This window comes from Ruditapes philippinarum, unplaced genomic scaffold, assembly GCF_026571515.1.
Source record: "Ruditapes philippinarum isolate M1 unplaced genomic scaffold, ASM2657151v2 ctg6862_1_1_1_1, whole genome shotgun sequence".
NCBI classification, from domain to species: domain Eukaryota; kingdom Metazoa; phylum Mollusca; class Bivalvia; order Venerida; family Veneridae; genus Ruditapes; species Ruditapes philippinarum.
Genome location: NW_026856783.1, coordinates 54535 through 77160, shown reverse-complemented (window position 1 = coordinate 77160; position 22626 = coordinate 54535). Strand labels below are relative to the sequence as shown.

Sequence of the window (22626 nt, the reverse complement as noted above, 5' to 3'; positions counted from 1 at the left end):
CTCCTAAAATGAAAACGATTATAAAAATGAAATAATTAACTATTGGAAGAAATTTTTGAACAACCGCTTTAGGTTTCGCTTTGAAATACAAGATTCATGCAGTATCATGATAATTTAATAACATTCACTCTTCCTCATAAGAAAAACGGAGGAGGAACAGGTGAGCTGTTACGCAAATAACCATAAAAATATTACATTAAGTGTTTTTAAAACAAAAAGCTATAGTTTTCTTAAATCTATCATCAAACTATGTGTCCCACATTATTTTTATCTTTATCCACTTAAGAACTATCAAAATACTAATATATTTTTAATTTGTTTAATTATTTACATCGTGACAGGCTTTTGTTAAATTTCAAACTTTAATTGTTTTGTGCACAATTAAAGGAAAACAAAATAAGGTACATCAAAGTAAGGACGCTTTTATGAGTTTCGCACAAAATCTCTACCATTGTTTACAAATGCATACTTCATGTTAAAATTACAAGTAAAACGGATACTTACTTAAGTAATAATGGAGTACGATTTCACTGTTTTTCAGGTTGAGCAGAAGACAGATATACCTATCTTTGGGGTTAGTTACAAGTTTAAGTATTATTTACCTGCGAACATACTTATCCACTCGCACTGGTTTACAAGCTGAAACACCTTTGTGAGTATCGATTTTGTTGCTTTGTTTTTTAATGTTATTTACTGTAGAAGCTACCATATTTAGATAGAAATAACGATAATCCAAAAGAAATTTTAATAATACATCAGAAAAGAGTTTTTCTGTAAATAACCTTATATGAGTGAGAGCCATCTTTGTTTTTAGTACTTAATATCGGACTGACTTTTAACAGCCAATACAAAATTAAAACATGCTTATGTAAATGGTCCATTACGGTAAAAATTAGATTAGCCTTTGACTTACCCGCTAGCTTATGGAACGTTGTAGGTTCTACTCAGGTACCCGTTCGTGCCTGAAATAATGCACTGAAGGGCACATAAGGTCTTCCTCCAACTGTAAAGCTTGAACTTCGCAATATGACCTGTAATTCATCGGAGTGACGTAAAACCCAACTAATCAAACAAATAAAGACGCATTCAAAATGTCAGCTTAATTCCAAATCGTTTGCAATACTACTGGCATTTTCTTCAACATATTTTTGTATGAAATCATTGTGAAAACACTTTCATACAATAAGTTTTATTTGTAATATCTGAACATTCCTGGTACAAAGTAATTCTCTGTGTAAAGTACCTTGACGATAAATATGCATTATGTTAAAAAGACAAATTGTACATTGCTCTAAAGCCTGATCAGAAAGAATCTTTACTGTTTTAGCAAAATACAATTTGAAGCAGATGTAAATCCTAGGTAAAAATAGTGTATACAATATTAAAAACATTATTATCAATGTAATCTGTTTTTACTTTCCAGATTTACGTTTTTCATAAATGAATTCTTTGGTCTTTTTAATTTTATTGATCTTTGTGTATACATAATTATGGTGGTCCTGGAAGATATTACGATAGGTAGAAAATACAACCATAACAATTGCAAAATAAAACAAACATAAATACACATAATTGGCAAAGATCATAATCTGATTAACCATTAAGGTTAATGTTTTTTCACACATCATATATAAATAATAAAACCATCGCTGAAAGTGGCTCATATCGGTCCAATACAATTAGATAGTTTGCACACGACGAATCTTTTCATGTATTGCCTTTTTCATGTTCAAATTTTAACTGCTTATTCCCTCTTTTAAGAATTCAACAAATCGAAATATGCTCCTCTATTCTAAGTTTCGAAGTCTTTTCCGTAGCCTATTAATTCATGACACAAATGCTTTTAATCATGCATCACCTTTTCGATAATTCAATGTTACAAAAATATGAAATTGATTTTGCTTTTTTTTTCATATGTTATACCAATACACATCTGAATTAATTGATCTCTGTCCATTGACTGCGGTCTATTGGCCTAAAATATCTAATTTGAAATCCTACGAAGATCAAGTTGATCACGAAAAAAAGAAAAACCAAAAGGATAATAAAGAAAAGTACTAAAAGTTCAATCGATGATCTATTGTAAAAAAAGTTAAATCGAAGATCTATTGTAAAACAAGCATCAAAGTATTGCAGGCAATACGATAGTTTGAGTTTTTACTTTGTCTTTTTCGTAGTGATGTGTTTAGTTTCCTCGCCAAATATGGAATAAGTTTTATACAACAGAAAAGTATAAGATCAAATTTTCTCATGATGAATATGTATAACTATTGTTTAAAATTTTTGTCTATTTTAAGTTATTTTGTTGTAAAAGTTCATTATAAGGGATCTCAGAAAACAGTTTTTTAGGAACGGGACAGATAGATGGAAAATATTTAAACCTCCCTGTGGTTGTAACCAGAATGTGGCATTTTAATAGCAATTCTCTTAAACTAAAGAGGAGATAACTCTTTAAATAAAATGCTCGACTTATGAACATTGTCATATATGATGTAGGTGATTACAAAGAACAATAATCTTTTATCAAAAGTAGATTTATAGTAACAAAAAGAAAAAAAAGTAAAGAATGTGACATTGATTTTTAATATACAACTGATAGTTAAAAATATATATATATATATAATTCAAAGTTCAAGATGAAAGTAATCATGGAAAAAATGATACACAAAACTGACAACGTTTTTTCCTGAAAATTCTAAGTTCGCCGGTACTGTACTAGTAGGATAGCTCTCAATGTACTAGTATAGTGGAGCTTAAAATGACGTGCTCATCTCCATACTCCCGTCAATCTATATTTCACGTTTCAATAAACATTTTCAGTTCTTAAAGAGTTATAACAAATACTGCTATATGTGCATATGTAGAGTCCATTTTTTGCCATAGCAAGCACATTTTTCAACTTAGGAATAAAAAAGACTCCAGACTGCCATCTACCAATGGTTTCTTTAAAAAAACGTTCAGTACTGTTTGTGTCATCACATGATCCAGTTTTATAGACGTTTATCGTGCTTCTTTCCCTATTATAACCGTATGATATAAGAGTATTGTTCTTTTTTGTTCTGTTTACAGTAAGATGGCCCCGTATCCGTCGCCGGTAGTGCGGGCAGACAGACAGACGAATCGAAACCAGTAGGAGACTAATACATGAATTCGATATGCAATTATATAATATATCAGCGATATATAAAGTTATAATAAAAATCTGTTCTGCACCTTAATACGACAAAAAAAGAAGAAAAAATATAAGAATATATTATTTAATGCTTAAACGTTTATGTTCGCAAAGCAAAATAAAAAATAAGATATTCTTACTTTAGTCTATAGTTTGATAATAATAATGAAAACAAATGACTGACTTTATGCAATCATAATTATAACCTTCAAGTGCGCACCACTTTTATTCTTTTTCATATACGTGTTTGTTGACAGGTTAAAATCGCTTGATGTATATAAAGATCCAATGGAAATTTACAAATCGGGCGTAAGATGCAATGATAGTTTGTTAGCTGCTGAAGCCACACGTTCTGCTATTTATATACAAGGTAAATAAATTGATATATGTGAAGTCCCTTTTTACGTTTGTTTTGTATTTATTTCCCGTCCAGAATATGTTTCTTTTTTTTGCAATATGCCTGCTTATTGCATTTGGGCACATTCATTTTGAATATAAAAATGACTTAAATGTATATACTAGTATATATTGCATAAACAATTTTGTCAAAACGAAATATGTATCTCTTCTTGTTTTGAAAGGCTTATGCACAATAATTTGAATTCAGGTAGAAGTTCGGTCGTTCTCGGAGAGTATTTTTGCTTTTCTGTTGTACTGTACAATGGATATGGCAATCCCAAAGTCATAGGAGGCGATCATTTACGAGCAAGACTATTCAACGAGCGCCTAAAAGCATACACACCTGGTACTATTTTAGACCATGGAAATGGCACATACACTGCAACAGTTCAAGCTTTATGGACTGGGCAAGCCCAGTTACAAGTGGAAGTGTTGTATACAAAAGAAATCATGACCACTGCTGTTCGTTTAAGGAGTACATGGGTATAAATGTCTTATGAATACATGGTTATCTGTGTTCCTTTTATAATAATTATCCTGAAAATACAGTATTGCTGGTAATATTTAAACTAATGGGGGAAATATCATACATAATCATCATGATTATTATGTCATTATCATTATCATCTAAGTCATCTCCAATTATCATCAGAAAAGCGGAATTCCTATCATTTTAATAAACATCAATTTTAATAATTGTATAAGTATAAAATAAGGAAGAGCTTTATTATTAAGAAATAAACACACCAGAAATCGAGTACTTATGTTGGCGCTAAAGGCGACAATATGCATGCATTGGTCTTTTTCCATTGATTTCACATAACGAAATCTAATTCAGCTGAATTTGTATAACTGACCTTTGTATAATTGCCTTGTCTAGCTTTAAATATGGAATAGTTCTTCCCCTGTGTACAAACAACAAACACATAAATTTAACTACCAACAATATACAGTTTAGTCGTACTGCACAGATATGTACACAGGCCCTGTATTGTGAAAACTGACAATTGTTGATTACACTGTTAATTGTTGATTACGTAGTTTGTCATTAGTGGAGATATTGTTAATCGTTTGTTAGGTCTCTAGGAAAGCAAACCTCCGAGATAAAGTAAATATATAGGAGTCAAAAAATCAAAATTAATATTGTAGGACTTTGACGGTATAAAAGCAATATATATGAACAAGAACCTCTCTGACAGTACAGCATGTGGTCCGGACTATAAAACAGTTCTAAGACATTCTAAAATATCCAAAGTATGCGATTTTTCATACTGGAACAAAACACAACCATGGTTTTGTGGGAAACCTAAAGGGAAACTTTCATGTAAACATTGGATAACAATCACTCGAGACTGGGCAAATTTCACCAAAGGAATCAGCCTGTGTGAAGAAGAATTGTGCAAAAGGTATATTAAAAATTATCAAATAGCGCAAAATTCTCAAAAATTCTTCAAAAATTTCATTTCAACATGAATAGAATCGTTCATGAAAAATACTTGTATTTTGAATTAATAAATGATATTCATACCTATTAACTTGCAAAATCTTTCGGAAAAAGAAATATAGAATAATTAGTATTCAAACGACGATCAAACGTACTTTCCATTTTAAGTAAACGAAAGTGACAAATTAATTTATTAACCGTTTGTATTGGCGTTGCTGAATTCTGTTGATGACTAATCTATTGCTTTTTTAACATGTTGTATTAAATAGACCTAGACCCTGACCATAGACTCTAAGTGATAAAGACTTTGCTATTAATACAGAGTAAAAACCGCATTCACAACGTTCAATTTGACCAAACTCTGAAGAATAAACAGCTTAACATTTCTTTCATAATATCCTAAAATTTGACAACAGACAATTTGATTATTCCAAATAAAAATGAAGCAGGTTAGGTGTTTTCTTTTCCTGATTATTATGTATGCAGTATATGAGGCAACTTGTAAACACACTTCAGACTACAACTAAATAATATAAACACTAGATCTTTTTTTATCTTTTCATAAGCTATTGTTAGAAACACGAATTTCGGAAATACAAACAATGCTTAAATATCCTGTGACTAAATTTTTATGGTTTACATCATAAATATGATGCTCAAATGAAGATTTATCAATTTTGTTTGTTCAAAAAGCGTTATTTGTAATTACCAAATAAACATTTTATGTAAGTAAAGGAAGGAAATTAGAATTTATTTTCTATAAAGCCAAATATTTCAATAAGAAATTAATGCATATATTTTGATTACTCCGTAAAAACATCTGCAGTACTACATATTCTTGCATTTTTGAACTTGTTTTAGATTTTAATTTCTTTCTAGCTCTAGATTTCAGTATTTATGAGAAATCTTCTTAAAGTGAGGCTTTTAGTGGGGAAGACAGATTTTGATTTTCAAGTTTATATTAGGAACAATCATTTTAAACTTGTGAATAGTATCAGCATAATGTGAAAAGGAAATTTGTTTGTTGCGCAAGATGTTATTTCATTCCATCTCTCTCACTCGTTATAATACATGTAGTTTTTGTAAATGGTAAAACAATTTTCTCTTACACAAAAACAAAAAACAATGTTCTTAATATATATGTACCTCGTAGCATGAAGCAGACAAAATTACAGTTGAAATAAAAAAAAATAATATGAATAAAAATGTAAGTAAGAAATGTATTCATGAATGTTCCATTGGTATATGTTTCATAATGTTATGTATAGGATATCGACCGAGTACGAGGTCTTTCTGTTTAGGAAAGACATGGTCACGCATTTCATGTGTTTCATGAAATTCGTGACCAGGTCATTCCTAAACAGAAAGATCGATGTACGAGGCCGATATCCAACTTACACACCGTCAAACTGTTGGCTTGACCAATGGCTAATGCACGAAAATTATATTTCAAACAGCGCATATATAGGTAAGCTTTTATCAACGTTCTGCTTAAATATAATATATATTTTGCATTTAACTCTGCTTTTCTCTTTAAAATAATAATATAAAAAGCTAAATGTGCAATTTGTTAAAAATAAAGTGAATTAGTGTATTGTATGTTAAATAATGAATAATTATGTTGATAGTATTTCGTATCAGACATAGCACATTGTACATGTTGTAGGAAAGTTGCCTCCCGGACAGTTGCCCTCCTCGGACGTTTGTCCCCTTGTTTTTGACTTGTCAGAGGTCATCTCGTGTATAAATTTTATATATGTTATTTAACAATGCAAACGATATATTTATTTATGGATGCTTTTTTGTTTTCACAAATTTGCGTGTGAGTTTTTGTGTATTTAAGCACAATGGAATTTCGACTATTTGACAGTAGGCGATGAATTTCGGTAACAAACAATTTAACAATTAAATATTTTAACATTTTTAAACAGGGGGAGGCAAATGCCCGCCAATTCCAAATATATGAGGGGTAAAATGACCGCCACTGCAAAAAGGGGGGAACTTTCGAGGGAGCACTGTTTCAGGGGCAAATGTCAAGCAGACCACAAAAGACTTACATATACATGTATATATTGTTATACATGATCCGAAACGATATTTTATATAGCAGATTATTAAAGTGTTCTAGAATAAAATATGATCGTTCATCATATGATTTTTTATACTAAATCACTTATAATTTTATTAACATTTCTTTTTCAAGATTTTTTAATAATATCCGAACAATATATTTCTATCGTTTTTATTGATATTTGAAATGTGCCCATTGTAGACCAAGCCACTTTAAGTACTTGGATATGCATGTTCTTACTTTGATGTGCTTTACGTTATTTTTATTCAAAGATTTAATAAAGGGATGTTTGAATAATTGCTAAGTGTACTCAATAAACATTATCTTGTTTAAAAATGTATCCAGATTATTAAAGTTAGGAATATTATGACAATCATTTACATTTTATTTTCATTTTTAATGTGTGATTGCATTTCATGTTTTCTTTGTCTGCGCGTAGGTAGGTCTATTTTTTCACGTGCTTTTCATGACCGGGTCTGTCTGACTAGAGCAGACCTGTGCACGTGCAAAAGATAGACCTCATAACGGACTTTCTTTTGTTTAACAGGTCTATCCGAAAAATATAGACCTGTCACAAACAATGAAGGAGGTGTGTAAGTTTCATGAATGTTTCATTGCTATATGTTTCATGAATGTCCGATTGATATATGTTTCTTGAATGTTGCATTGATATATGTTTCATGAATGTTCCTTTCGTACATGTTTCATGAATGAATGGAACATGCAGAATGCACAAAATACTTACGCAACTTTTAATTCTGTTTCGGAAATAACGGAAACATTCTATGATAATCCATTTGAGAATCATCTGTCAGATTATTGAAACAATATTCTTTTACTGTTTAAAAATTTTATAAATAATATTTAATAGCGTACATCCTTAAGACAGCACAGCCAGTGGAAAACATGAGTGAAGCATAGTCATTTTTGGCCTAACTTAAATAAAGTTCAAGAATTGTTTTGATTACATGGTTTAAATCATGTTTATTCATTTTTCAAGTGATCGTACCACGACCATACCGTCGCACATAATTGTACAAACACTGCCAAGAACGGATAATAAAAACAAAACTACATTTCAAGAAGCAAATATCCCTTGTTCTGTTTATAACAATACTAAATTATGGTTCAAAGAAGAGCCTACAGGATATTTCTACAACGACAGGTGGATTCTTTTACATTGTAAAGGTAAGATATCATTTGTGAAAAAAAGATACATAAATTGTTGTTCAACTGGAGAAAAGTGTGACATTTCAAAATGTCTGTAATATTGTACATACCTTTATTCTTTAAACTTCAACCATTGTTTATTCATGTAATTACAGATATTTTGAAACTCTGTTTTGCTTATTAGTGGCGTTTGTTTCTGTCCGAAAAAAACAACAACATTATTTCTATTAGATGATTTTTCTGTTTATAACATAGGGCTTGGTATGCATGATGCAGGGATGATATAAATCGTGTATATATACATGTATATATATATTTAAAAGGGGGTGTAAATGTATTATCGAAGGGTGATACCAATCTTTAGTTTTTATCTGCTATCAAAACACATAAATAATTTAGATATATTATTATTCTAATTTATCGTTACATATGTTATGTGTTTTGATTAATGAATTTTACCAGGTATTGAACACTTTGATGGACAATGCTTAAAGAATAAAACCATTGTGTTTTGGGGAGACTCTACTCTCTTTCAGTGGTGTACATATTTAATGGAGAAACTCTGTCCTGGCGGTAAATACGCTTTCTCCGGATGGAGTAAACTAAAGACGTGCACCATCTGTAAATACAACATAACAATATGTTTTCTCGGACATAATATTCCAGTATTTCAATTCTGGAAGGAAGATTTGCATAGCTTTTTTATAAACAATTCCTTTGAAGATTTCATCAATGCAAGATCAGGCAAAGGAAAAGATCTCCTGCTAGTGCTTCATTTGTATCTTCATATCCAGCAGTATAATTTTGATTATTATGCTGCACATATTTTGGAATTAAGAAGAAGTTTAGTGCGGATATTTGAAACGAAACCCAATATCAAAGTGTTTATTAAATTACCACATACACATCGAAGAATGGATGTTGGAGAGTGGCAACTCAGAGTAAATGATTATATTGGATTAGTTTACTCCAATATTTTGCGCCAAGCTTTTAAAGGGCTTTATAATAAAGTAACTGTTCTAGACCAGATGGATGCAACCGTTGCTAAACGTAGCTTGGATATACATCCATCAAGAGCGTTAGTTGGCGAAATGGTTAATCAATTTTTAAGTTATGTATGTATTTGCTAATAATAAAAAATGATACACAAAATGTTTATTAATTCTAATTATCCAAGAGGATAATTCATACCAAACTATATTCTTATATCACCTCATCAAAGAGAACGTTGTCGCAATTGTATTTTCGGTGCTTTTTCTTATAATTATTAGTAATCTAATAATATACAAACACTAGGTCATACAGTCACGAATAAAGTATTGCATGAATGGTCAGAAATTCACAACTGTTCATGTGAAAGAGACGCTTTTAGGCGTGCATTTCATCATGAATATCGGGAAAAAAGTGATCCATCGGAAGTATAAATAACAGCAAAATTACATGAAAATAAAACAATGTGGGCAAGGTATATATATTTTCCCTATGAGTTTTAAGAGTGTACAAAACACCACATAATAATTTGTCACAGTGACCAAAATCCAATCATAAACATGTTCTTCTGTAGAGTGAAAAGCCCAATATGCTGATCTATATTATCAAGTTATAAATCCCATGCCAGTTCACTTTTTATTTAAAACATGAAATGTGATCAAATGTTGTACAATCTTAAAATGCAAGTACTAATGTTGCTGCAATGCAGTAATTGAGAAGTTCCTCGCAAATAAGTGTGCTCATTACAGATACTTTATTAAATCATTCCTACATAAAGGTCATTTTCTATTCATATAAGTAATATTGTACATTATTCCGGACGTTGTGTAAATCATTTAAATTTGCATATTTATTCTTATCGTATCGTTCATGAGAGAGGGGCAAGATATTAATTTTTTGAAAATATGCTTTCACTTATGCCTTCCTGGTATGGAAAGTATTTTCAATACAAACAAGACTTACAAGACTTGTAATGTGACATGACAGTAGTGCAACATTGTTCTGTTTGTATTATTACTGTAGTAAGTAATATTGGATGATCAAAAATATCATGGCATCTACATTTTCTTTTTCACCTGTAATGTTACTCATTTTCTATAAATATCAACACCTAATCTTAGTAAGCAATATACAAATCGATATGTAAATAAGCTAAAACAAAATTTTTCATCGATTTAATTTTATCAAAATCTCGTTACAAGTTTTTCGGCAAATGGTATATCATGATATATGCAAAGCATCAAAGGACATCCAAGCAAGAAATGCGGTAAGTTACGAGGAACTAGCAGACATCTCATGAGTCAATGGTTAATTGGATTTAATCAGAATTGTATAAGATGGATGAATGGGCGGACGAAAGACATTGTCCATCATGAACTAGAGATAAGAATATTAAATATAATTTCTTTGGAACATACAAAACAATATTCAAAATAAACAAAGTCTTGTTTTATATTATAATTGTAACACATGTACAAACTGTATGTTAAATTAGTAACAAAAATGACAAATATAGTAATATTACATGTATTTTTTATATCAAATTAAAATAAAATGTTTTTACTAATACCCGATAAAGCAGTTTGATTTCAAGTCCCTGATAAATACTGAAAGTAAAACACACACTGGATTGAAAAATTTTGGATGAATTTCATTAAGACCAATTTCAGGATTTTTTGCCTAAGCATTAACAAGAAAATGGTACCTTAATGATAATGAATAAATTTGCATGGCATGTTGATATGGTGAAATATTATTTATCAATATTATGGAAGACTGTTTCCTGAATTTTAGACAGGTATGAGTAAATTCACTAACACCATGTTCATGCAAATCACAAATATAAAAGTAAGCTACTTGACATTGGTGATAAATAAAGAGTTATTGTTAATTGATTTGTTGGGAGGTCACTCTACTATTTTGTTCAATTGCTTCAAAATCCTCGACAGACTGACCAGTGTGTTTTGCATTCCTATCAATAAACTCATAACACCTCATGCTAAAACTGCAAAGTGTTAAAATGTCATAGTACTCGGTGAGATAACAATTCGCTCAAACTTCCAAAAAAACTGTTTGCCTTCAAACCAAATTGAATCATTTCTTACTTGTAAAAATAATGAAATCAGGGTCAATTGAAATGCTCACGTTAAAACATGCCAGCCAGAAGTACAATTAGGGTCGTAAAAAGAACTTTTAATTAACCGGATATAAACTTATAGAAAGACAATTTCAAAATGATAATACTATGATTTAACAATTCGTAAAATGGCCTACTTTTTTTTAAAATTTAAAAAGAGTGCAATATGTTGAATATGTTTGCATTTCATTACCTGCAAATTTCTCAAGTTCGTTATTTGTTTCCATAGCACGACACGAATGACCGACCGTTTTGTTTTGTTTCAGACCCACTTAACTCAAGCTACTTCTTCGATACATAGATATTCAGACTAACATAATGTTAGCATAATGTTAACATACTTCTTCGATACATAGATATTCAGACTAACATAATGTTAGCATAATGTTAACATACTTCTACGATACATAGATATTCAGACTAACATAATGTTAGCATAATGTTAACATACTTCTTCGATACATAGATATTCAGAATAACATAATGTTAAGGTCATCTATTTATAGCTTTCGAATTCATGTACAGCAATAATATACATACATAACCCAATGTGCACTACTAGGCGTGAAATCTGTTCGCGTTTTCATTCATTAATATGACATACTGCGAATAACCGAAGTGGAAACCAATATATGACTTTACATAACAGCAATCGGAATGAAATCTATATTCCGAATTTATTCGAAGGGAAAAAATTGATAAAAATCGGGTCCTTGAGCAAAAATACAAAATAGAAACTGTCACAAGAAGATGCATAATATCATGTTTTAAACATGGGCATTTTATATTCTCTGATCACACAGATTTTTCAGATATGTATCATCAAGAATTGTATGTATCGTAAGATACATGATTATTGTTTCTTTAATTAAACAATATTTGTACTTTTAGAATAATCACTATAATATTCTTAACTAAAAATATATTTACAATAACACTTTTATCAATTGTCCTTTGGAAAATGGAAATATCATTATGTTCCACAGTATGTCAATGTCATATTTTTATGCCCCCGCCATGTAATGGCCGGGGCATATAGTGTTACCCTGTTCCGTCCTTCCTTCCTTCCGTCATTCCGTCCTTCCGTCATTCTGTCATTCCGTCATCATCAGTTTCCGTTCATTATCTTAGTAACGGTTGCACACATTCAACTCAAATTTGACATATGGATATGTCATGAGAAAATACAGGTCAAGTTCGAATTTGGTCATGGTTCGATGATTTTTGGCAGAGTTATGCCCCTTTTACTTTAAAATAATATGAAATTTTCAGTTTCCGTTCATTATCTCCCCAACGATACAACACATTCAACTCAAACTTGACATATGGATATGGCATGAGAAAATACAGATCAATTTCAAATTTGGTCATGGTTCGATGATTTTTGGCAGAGTTATGCCCCTTATACTTTGAAAATAATATGAAATTTTCAGTTTCCGTTCATTATCTCCCCAAAAGGTACAACACATTCAACTCAAATTTGACATATGGATATGTCTTGAGAAAATACAGGTCAAGTTCGAATTTGGTCATGGTTCGATGATTTTTGGCAGAGTTATGCCCTTTCACTTTGAAAATAATACGAAATTTTCAGTTTCCATTCATTATCTCCCTAACGGTACAACACATTCAACTCAAACTTGACATATGGATACATCAAAGGAATGCGCAGGTCAAGTTCAAATTTGGTCATGGTTCGATGATTTTTGGCAGAGTTATGCCCCTTTTACTTTGAAAATAATATGACATTTTCAGTTTCCGTTCATTATCTCCCCAAAGGTACAACACATTCAACTCAAATTTGACATATGGATATGTCTTGAGAAAATACAGGTCAAGTTCGAATTTGGTCATGGTTCGATGATTTTTTGCAGAGTTATGCCCCTTTCACTTTGAAAATAATATGAAATTTTCAGTTTCCATTCATTATCTCCCCAACGGTACAACACATTCAACTCAAACTTGACATATGGATACATCAAAGGAATGCGCAGGTCAAGTTCACATTTGGTCGTGGTTCAATGATTTTTGGCAGAGTTATGCCCCTTTAACTTTGAAAATAATATGAAATTTTCAGTTTCCGTTCATTATCTCCCCACCAGTTCAACACATTCAACTCAATTAGACATATGGATATGTTTTTTGGAATGCCCAGGCCAAGTTCGAATTTGGTCATGGTTCAATGATTTTTGGCAGAGTAATGCCCCTTTTACTTTGAAAATAATATGAAATTTACAGTTTCTGTTCATTATCTACCCAACTGTGTTACATATTCAACTCAAATTTGACATATGGATATGTCAAAAGGATGGGCAGGTCAGGTTGGAATTTGGTCATGGTTCGATGATTTTTTGGCAGAGTTATGTCCGTTTCACTTTGAAAATAATATAGATACATCTTAGGTATAAGCACTCATACTTTTGTGGAAAGTTTGAATTTGGTCGTGGTTCAATGATTTTGGACAAACTTATCTTTCTTGAATGTTGGAAAAATATTATTTTTCTGTTTATAACATTGAGTTTGTTATGCATGATAAAAGGTGATATAAATCATGTTAATATACAGGGGGTGTAAATGTTTTATGGACGGGTGATCCCAATCTTTAGTTTTTACAGGTATCAAAATCAACTATGTTATGATTCTAATTTATCGTTACATATGTTATGTGGTGAATGAATTTTAACAGGTATTGAACACTTTGATGGACAATGCTTAAGGAATAAAACCATTGTGTTTTGGGGAGACTCTACTCTCTTTCAGTGGTGTACATATTTAATGGAGAAACTCTGCCCTGGTGGTAAATATGGTTTTTATGGATGGAGCAAACTAAAAAAATGCACCATCTGTAAATACAGCATAAACATATGTTTTCTCGGACATAATATTCCAGTATATCAATTCTGGTAGGAAGATTTGCATAGCTTTTTTATAAACAATTCCTTTGAAGATTTCATCAATGCAAGATCAGGCAAAGGAAAAGATCTCCTGCTAGTGCTTCATTTGTATCTTCATATCCAGCAGTATCATTTTGATTATTATGCTGCACATATTTTGGAATTAAGAAGAAGTTTAGTGCGGATATTTGAAACGAAACCCAATATCAAAGTGTTTATTAAATTACCACATACACATCGAAGAATGGATGTTGGAGAGTGGCAACTCAGAGTAAATGATTATATTGGATTAGTTTACTCCAATATTTTGCGCCAAGCTTTTAAAGGGCTTTATAATAAAGTAACTGTTCTAGACCAGATGGATGCAACCGTTGCTAAACGTAGCTTGGATATACATCCATCAAGAGCGTTAGTTGGCGAAATGGTTAATCAATTTTTAAGTTATGTATGTATTTGCTAATAATAAAAAATGATACACAAAATGTTTATTAATTCTTATTATCCAAGAGGATAATTCATACCAAACTATATTCTTATATCACCTCATCAAAAAGAACGTTGTCGCAATTGTATTTTCGGTGCTTTTTCTTATAATTATTAGTAATCTAATAATATACAAACACTAGGTGATACAGTCACGAAAAATTATTGCATGAATGGTCAGAAATTCACAACTGTTCATGTGAAAAAGACGCTTTTAGGCGTGCATTTCATCATGAATATCGGGAAAAATGTGATCCATCGGAAGTATAAAAAACAGCAAAATTACATGAAAATGAAACAATGTGGCAAAGGTATATATATTTTCCCCATGAGTTTTTAATAGTGTACAAAACATCACATATGAATTTGTCAGTGTGACCAAAATCTAATCATGAATGTTCTGCTGTAGAGTAAAAAGCCTAATATGCTGATCTATATTATCAAGATATAAATCCCATGCCAGTTCACTTTTTATTTAAAACATGACATGTGATCAAATGCTGCACAAACTTAAAATGTAAGTACTAATGTTGCTGCAATGCAGTAATTGAGAAGTTCCTCGCAAATAAGTGTGCTCATTACAGATACTTTACCAAATCATTCCTACATAAAAGTCATTTTCTATTCATATAAGTAATATTGTACATTATTCCGGACGTTTTGTAAATCATTTAAATTTGCATATTTATTCTTATCGTATGCACTGTCCATGAGAGAGGGGCAAGATATTAATTTTTTGAAAATATGCTTTCACTGATGGCTTCCTGGTAAGTATTTATTTGTTTATTTTTTTCCATAGCACGACACGAGTGACCGACAGTTTTGTTTTGTTTCAGACCAACTTAACTCAAGCTACTTCTTCGATACATAGGTATTCAGACAAACATAATGTAAGCATAATGTTAACATACTTCTTCGATACATAGATATTCAGACTAACATAATGTTAGCATAATGTTAACATACTTCTTCGATACATAGGTATTCAGACTAACATAATGTTAGCATAATGTTAACATACTTCTTCGATACATATGGATATTCAGAATAACATAATGTTAAGGTCATCTATTTATAGCTTTCGAATTCATGTACAGAAATGAAATACATTCATAACCCAATGTGTACTACTAAGCGTGAAATCTGTTGTTCCCGTTCTCATTCATTAATATGACATGCTGCGAATAAACGGAGTGGAAACCAAATTATGACTTTACATAACAGCAATCGGAATGACATCTTTATTCCGAATTTATTCGAAGGGAAAAATTGATAAAAATCGGGTCCTTGGGCAAAAACACAAAATAGAAACTGTCACAAGAAGATGCATAATATCATGTTTTAAACATGGGCAATTGATATACTCTGATCACACAGATTTTTCAGATATGTATCATCAAGAATTGTATGTATCGTAAGATACATGAATATAGCTTCTTAAACAATTTTTGTACTTTTAGAATAATCACTATAATATTCTTAACTAAAAATATATTTACAATAACAATTTTATCAATTGTCCTTTGGAAAATGGAAATATCATTATGTTCCACAGTATGTCAATGTCATATTTTTATGCCCCCGCCATGTAATGGCCGGGGCATATAGTGTTACCCTGTTCCGTCCTTCCTTCCTTCCGTCATTCCGTCCTTCCGTCATTCTGTCATTCCGTCATCATCAGTTTCCGTTCATTATCTTAGTAACGGTTGCACACATTCAACTCAAATTTGACATATGGATATGTCATGAGAAAATACAGGTCAAGTTTGAATTTGGTCATGGTTCGATGATTTTTGGCAGAGTTATGCCCCTTTTACTTTAAAATAATATGAAATTTTTCAGTTTCCGTTCATTATCTCCCCAACGATACAACACATTCAACTCAAACTTGACATATGGATATGTCATGAGAAAATACAGATCAAGTTCAAATTTGGTCATGGTTCGATGATTTTTGGCAGAGTTATGCTCCTTTTACTTTAAAATAATATGAAATTTTCAGTTTCCGTTCATTATCTCCCCAACGATACAACACATTCAACTCAAACTTGACATATGGATATGTCATTAGAAAATACAGGTCAAGTACAAATTTGGTCATGGTTCGATGATTTTTGGCAGAGTTATGCCCCTTTTACTTTGAAAATAATATGAAATTTTCAGTTTCCATTCATTATCTCCCTAACGGTACAACACATTCAACTCAAACTTGACATATGGATACATCAAATGAATGCGCAGGTCAAGTTCAAATTTGGTCATGGTTCGATGATTTTTGGCAGAGTTATGCCCCTTTTACTTTGAAAATAATATGAAATTTTCAGTTTCCGTTCATTATCTCCCCAAAGGTACAACACATTCAACTCAAATTTGACATATGGATATGTCTTGAGAAAATACAGGTCAAGTTCGAATTTGGTCATGGTTCGATGATTTTTGGCAGAGTTATGTCCCTTTCACTTTGAAAATAATATAGATACATCTTAGGAATAAGCACTCATACTTTTGTGGAAAGTTTGAATTTGGTCGTGGTTCAATGATTTTGGACAAACTTATCTTTCTTGAATGTTGGAAAAATTTTGAACTTTCAGTTTCAGCACTCATACTTTTGTGGAAATGTATGTAACCATTATTTTGGCTACAAATATGAAATATGCTATTTTCAAAAGGTAAAGACTGAATAATTTCAGTGCTTTGAACATTGTATGAAAATGGTTTGTGTTAACATTGAAAAGTTTTAAGGGCTTTGAACTGCAAATGAAAAAAAATAATTTGTGCAAACAAATTTGGAACTAAATATTATAACATCTGAAATTTTGGCTGCATGCGAGGGCATCCGTGGCATGATGACACATTTCTAGTTCTTATGAATGTTGAAGCATCAGAGTAGCATTTCCTTCTGATCTGGCCGTCTTTTCAGGGAATTATGAGGACAATTTTGTCATTGATATGCATTTAACGATTTGATATGTTATTGCATTTAAGCGTAAAATGTTTCATTTATGCCGAATATTCTCATTTCGTCAACACAAAGAGAAACATTGATCATTAGTTCTAAAATAAGTTCATAAGCTTAGTAAGTCTAAAATTGTATTTTTTTATTATTTTAAAATACTTGAATGCCACAAAATATAAAATATAAGTATAGTTAATGTAAATGTATGATAAAAAACGACGTATGATATCCTTTCTTTTAATGTACGTTTATTTATGTTGGATGTAGAAATGATTTTTTTTTTCAATTTTGTTGCAATTTAATCAATGATGTTATATTTTCGATCCTTGACGATCGTTCGGCACGACATTATTGTTGTGCTTGTGGTATTTTTAGTTTCAACTTTTCGGCATTTTCCATTGGGGTGGTTCCAATATTCCTACTTGAATAATGTTGAATCGCCCTTAGGATTTGTTGCCTGCTTTTTAAATTTGTCTTTTGACGTCTTATCTGTGATACGCAGGCTTCATAACCTCTGACCTTTCAAAATTCCATTTTATTTAGTTCCGCCCATTGTTGTCTCGTTTAGGACACACGCTTTTAATACTTGGGGACCATACGCCGCTTTTCATGGAATGGTACGGAAGTGTCACATTGAAGGTTCCATGATATCCGCCGTATGAACACATCTGCGGATGTTTCTATATTTAAAATTTTACTATTTCATGTTTAAATGTTGAATTCTGTTTAAGCCGGTGCTAGAGGGCGTGGACGGTAACTTGCACTTTTCACTACCGTCCATAAACAGGCTCAATCAAACCGAGCCTGCATCATTTTCAATTTTGCCGTGTTGGGCTTTCTGTAGGGACTCTGTATCTATTTTTTAGGTATACAGGATATGAACAAAATAAAGTTTTAGATGTGTTAAATGTACATATTTATATGACAAAATAGAAAAGTCACCTTCATAACGGTAATCAGAATGTCCTTTCTCACGAATAATCTAAATAAATAAAACATATTCCTGTAAAATTGTTATGCTGGCTAAAGTATAATGTCGTAGCAATCGTTTGCGCTCATTCATTTCTTTATATTTGACTTAGAATAAAATATTTTTGGTTCGTTTACTTCCTGTGTTATTCGTTTTGGGCAAAAAGCGTTGCACAGATTCGGTGTTATTTTTACGTTAATTGGACAATCCCTGCTTTAGCTGGATATGCACTGTGTGTATACATTTGTATTAAATTATATAAGAACATTCTTGCCAGCACATGACAACTGGGGGATTGTTTCTACTGAGTGTTAAATCAATAATGTTGCTGCATTCAGTTTAGAATAATTTATAAAATAATTAACTATAAAAAGCAAGATTAACGGTCGAAACAAGAATGACATTCAATAAACCCAGCTTCCTAACACAGCAAACCACCTAGGCAAGGGGCCAAGCAGGACACAAAAAAGGACAGGGTACTGATTCTTGATAACTCTGTAAATCGGCCAGTTAGCTTGAACAGTAACAATACTACCAATAAAAAATATTGATCATCGATTTGAGAACCTTAAAACTAAAAGTAATCTTCAAATTCCACCTAACCTCTTTCCATAATTAGGCTTATTAAGTAAGATTAGTTTGATATGAGTGTTTGAGCCCCCACACGTTAATACTGTATCCCCGGTTTTATACTTGTCAAGGCGGCTTTTTTTGAAATAATCAAAATGCTAAAATCTTGCCTTTTTCTCCAGAAGAAATGCCTGTAAGACGTTTAATTCATCTCGCTTGCACACAAATTCTTATTGATCATGTGAAGGGAAAAAAGGAATAATCGATAAAAATATTTTTGTACTTTGTGATCATGATTGTCTGCAAATGTCCAACCTTGTGGTAAGTTATATCAGTTTATATCTCAAGCTTAAAAATCGAAGAAAAGGGTGTGGTAATTTTGCATGTTTGTCCGTTCCCCCAGAAAAATTTTTTTTTTCCTTTTTGTCGGATACATATTTGAAAATGGCAGGTAAAGATTAAACCCCAATACAAGCATTTTATTTTTGTATTAGCTCTTTATAATTCGAAATTTTTAAATGTTTACTTACAATCAGTTTTGGGCCAATTGTTAAAAATTTGCAATATTATCTTTAAAAATTTTTTAAAACAAAGGTCAAAAAGGGTTATCTTAAAAAAATTTTTTCTTTTTTCTTTTTTTAAAAAAAATCTAAGTGTCTTTAATTACAAGAAAAAAAATGTGTTCTACCCCCAAAATTTAAAAGAAACGACAAAGTTCGGTTTTGCTTATAATAATCCATTTTAAAATAATTAAAGAAAAAATAAATCGAAAAATTAAAGTTAAAACAAACTTTTTCCAAAAAGATAAATTTAAATTTAAAAATTTTAATTTTTAAAACATTTTTGTTATGTTTTAATTTCTCTTGAATAATAGGATTCCCCATTCACTAATCCAAATTCAAAATTGTCGATTAATGCGTAAGGGTATTGAAAGTTTCATATTAAAAATATAGAATAAAACATAATTCAAAAGAAATACAATTTAAACAAGAAAATTTAGACTTAAGGTAAGGATATTCACTTAAGTGGAACAAGAGATCAGAATCTTATCATGCGAAATGCCACTGGTAAAATTAAAAACTGATTTAGAAATAAAGACAATAATGTTAATAATATTCTTAACATGCTAATGTCGACGACACAAATGTTTTTTTATAGACCTGCTTTTCATCAGATGGTGAATGATGATGTTCAGGAAATAATTTAACATCACTGATATTACACTTTTACGAGTAATAATAATTGTTCCCTTTTTCTCAGGTAACGATAATTAATGAATACTTTTGATGACATTTCTATTTATTCATATAAATATGATTTTGAAGAAATATTTCTTAATCATTTTGCACTCTGTTTATGATTTATTTTATTGTAAATCTTAACGAACGTATAATAAGCATTAAACGCACAAAAATATTAGAAAATAGATTTAACTGACAATTTTATCGACAAAATATCGATAATTCATCTGTCTCTTTCCAATTTGCTTTAAATTTAAATTATTGACTTTGTCACCATTTTGAGCATATATTATCGAAGGATTTTTGAGTAATGTGCAGTAATCAATATATCTAAAAACGTTGAAAATGGAAATATATGGAAGTAAGTGCAGAAATAAAAATACCATAACTTATTACTTAGTTTCATATAACGATAAGTGCATATTGCCATAAATAGCCAATGACAATCATCGTTAAAAAAGACAACAATACATCTATTACGAAAATTGTTCATTGGTTTTCAATGATTAAGATATGTATTTTCATCATAATAGGCTTACTACAGGTTTCGAAACAAAACGACTTGTTGTACGATTGGGTGCAGGTGAGAGGATTGGCTTCCGTAATTTGTTTTGTATTAAATTGTTTATACAAAAAATGTTGGTCTTTAATTTTTAGATTATATCATTCAATTTGGCAAAATTATTGTCATGTCATTCATTCGATTATATCATTCAATTTGGCAAAATTATTGTCATGTCTTCCATTCGATTATATCATTCAATTTGGCAAAATTATTGTCATGTCTTCCATTCGATTATATCATTCAATTTGGCAAAATTATTGTCATGTCTTCCATTCGATTATATCATTCAATTTGACAAAATTACTGTCATGTCTTCCATTCGATTATATCATTCATTTGGCAAAATTATTGTCATGTCTTCCGTTTTCCGTTTTTAAAAAAAGGCAATTTGTGTGAAATTTTCCCCTTTCTAGTTTTCAACGAAAAATGTCCCCAAAAAATTTTGTTTTAAAATAAAATACATGAAAAAAACCCAAAAAATAATTTTGATAAAAATCGGCTTTTGTCCCCCATAAAAGTTAAAAATAAAAAGGGTTCGACCCGAAAAATTTTTAATAATCTCCTAAAAAGGGGGAAAAAAATTTAAAAAATAAAAAAAATTAAACTTTTGGGAAAAGAAAATTTTTGAAAAACCCTTTGGTTTCCCGTTTTTGAAAAAAAACAAAAATTACAGGCCAGTATCATGAAAAATTTAAAAAAACCCATTTCACTCTTCCTAATAAAAAAAAACGGGGGGAAAAAACGGGTGAGCTGTTACGCAAATAACCTTTAAAAATATTCAAAAAGTTTTTTAAAAACAAAAAGTTTATATTTTTCTTAAATCTATAAATCAAAAAAAGGGGGTCCCACATTATTTCTATTTTTTTACCCACTAAAATTTATAAAAATACAAAAAATAGTTTTAATTTGTTTTTTAAATTTACATGGGTAAAAGGGGCTTTTTTTTAAAATTTTAAAAATTTTTTAATTTGTTTTTGTCCCCCCCAATTAAAAGGGAAAAAAACCCAAAAAAAAAAAGGTTACATCAAAGAAAAGGGTTTTAAAATGACTTTCGCAACAAAATCCTAAATTTGTTTACAAATGCTATTTCCCATGTTAAAAATTACAAGAAAAACGGATATTTTCTTAAAAAATTAATGGGGCCCGATTCCACTGTTTTACGGTTGAGCAACAAAACAGATACCCCTTTCGTTGGGGGTTAGTTAAATTTTTAAGTATTATTTCCCCTTGCAAAAAATATTAAATCCACCCCGGCACATTTTTAACAAGCTAAAACACCTTTGTGAGTTCGATTTGTTGCTTTGTTATTTATTTGTTATTTACTGTAGAAGCTACCATATTTAGATAGAAATAACGATAATCCAAAAGAAATTTTAATAATACATCAGAAAAGAGTTTTTCTGTAAATAACTTATATTTTTGAGTGAGAGCCATCTTTGTTTTTTAAAAGTACTTAATATCGGAACTGACTTTAAACAGCCTCAAACAAAAAAAAACATGCTTATGTAAATGTCCCATCCATTACGGTAAAAATTAGATTAGCCTTTGACTTAACCCGCTAGCT

At 30.7% G+C, this 22626-nt stretch overlaps 1 protein-coding gene across 2 annotated transcripts in view; it reads left to right on the top strand.

Moving 5' to 3' along the window:
• The first annotated feature begins 133 nt into the window (after positions 1-133).
• The window catches only part of LOC132747703 (NXPE family member 3-like), a 29994-nt gene continuing 7501 nt past the window's right edge, over positions 134-22626 (top strand). The window contains exons 1-7 of one of the 2 annotated variants that reach the window (XM_060737199.1): positions 135-652; positions 3070-3129; positions 3430-3542; positions 3780-4054; positions 4721-4977; positions 8087-8274; positions 8719-9786. In XM_060737199.1, the coding sequence (XP_060593182.1) occupies positions 3074-3129; positions 3430-3542; positions 3780-4054; positions 4721-4977; positions 8087-8274; positions 8719-9386 (1557 nt within the window). In that variant the 5' untranslated portion in view covers positions 135-652; positions 3070-3073 and the 3' untranslated portion in view covers positions 9387-9786. Of the gene's footprint in view, positions 653-3069; positions 3130-3429; positions 3543-3779; positions 4055-4720; positions 4978-8086; positions 8275-8718; positions 9787-22626 lie in introns of those variants that run through there. The other variant, XM_060737198.1, reaches the window with a different exon arrangement.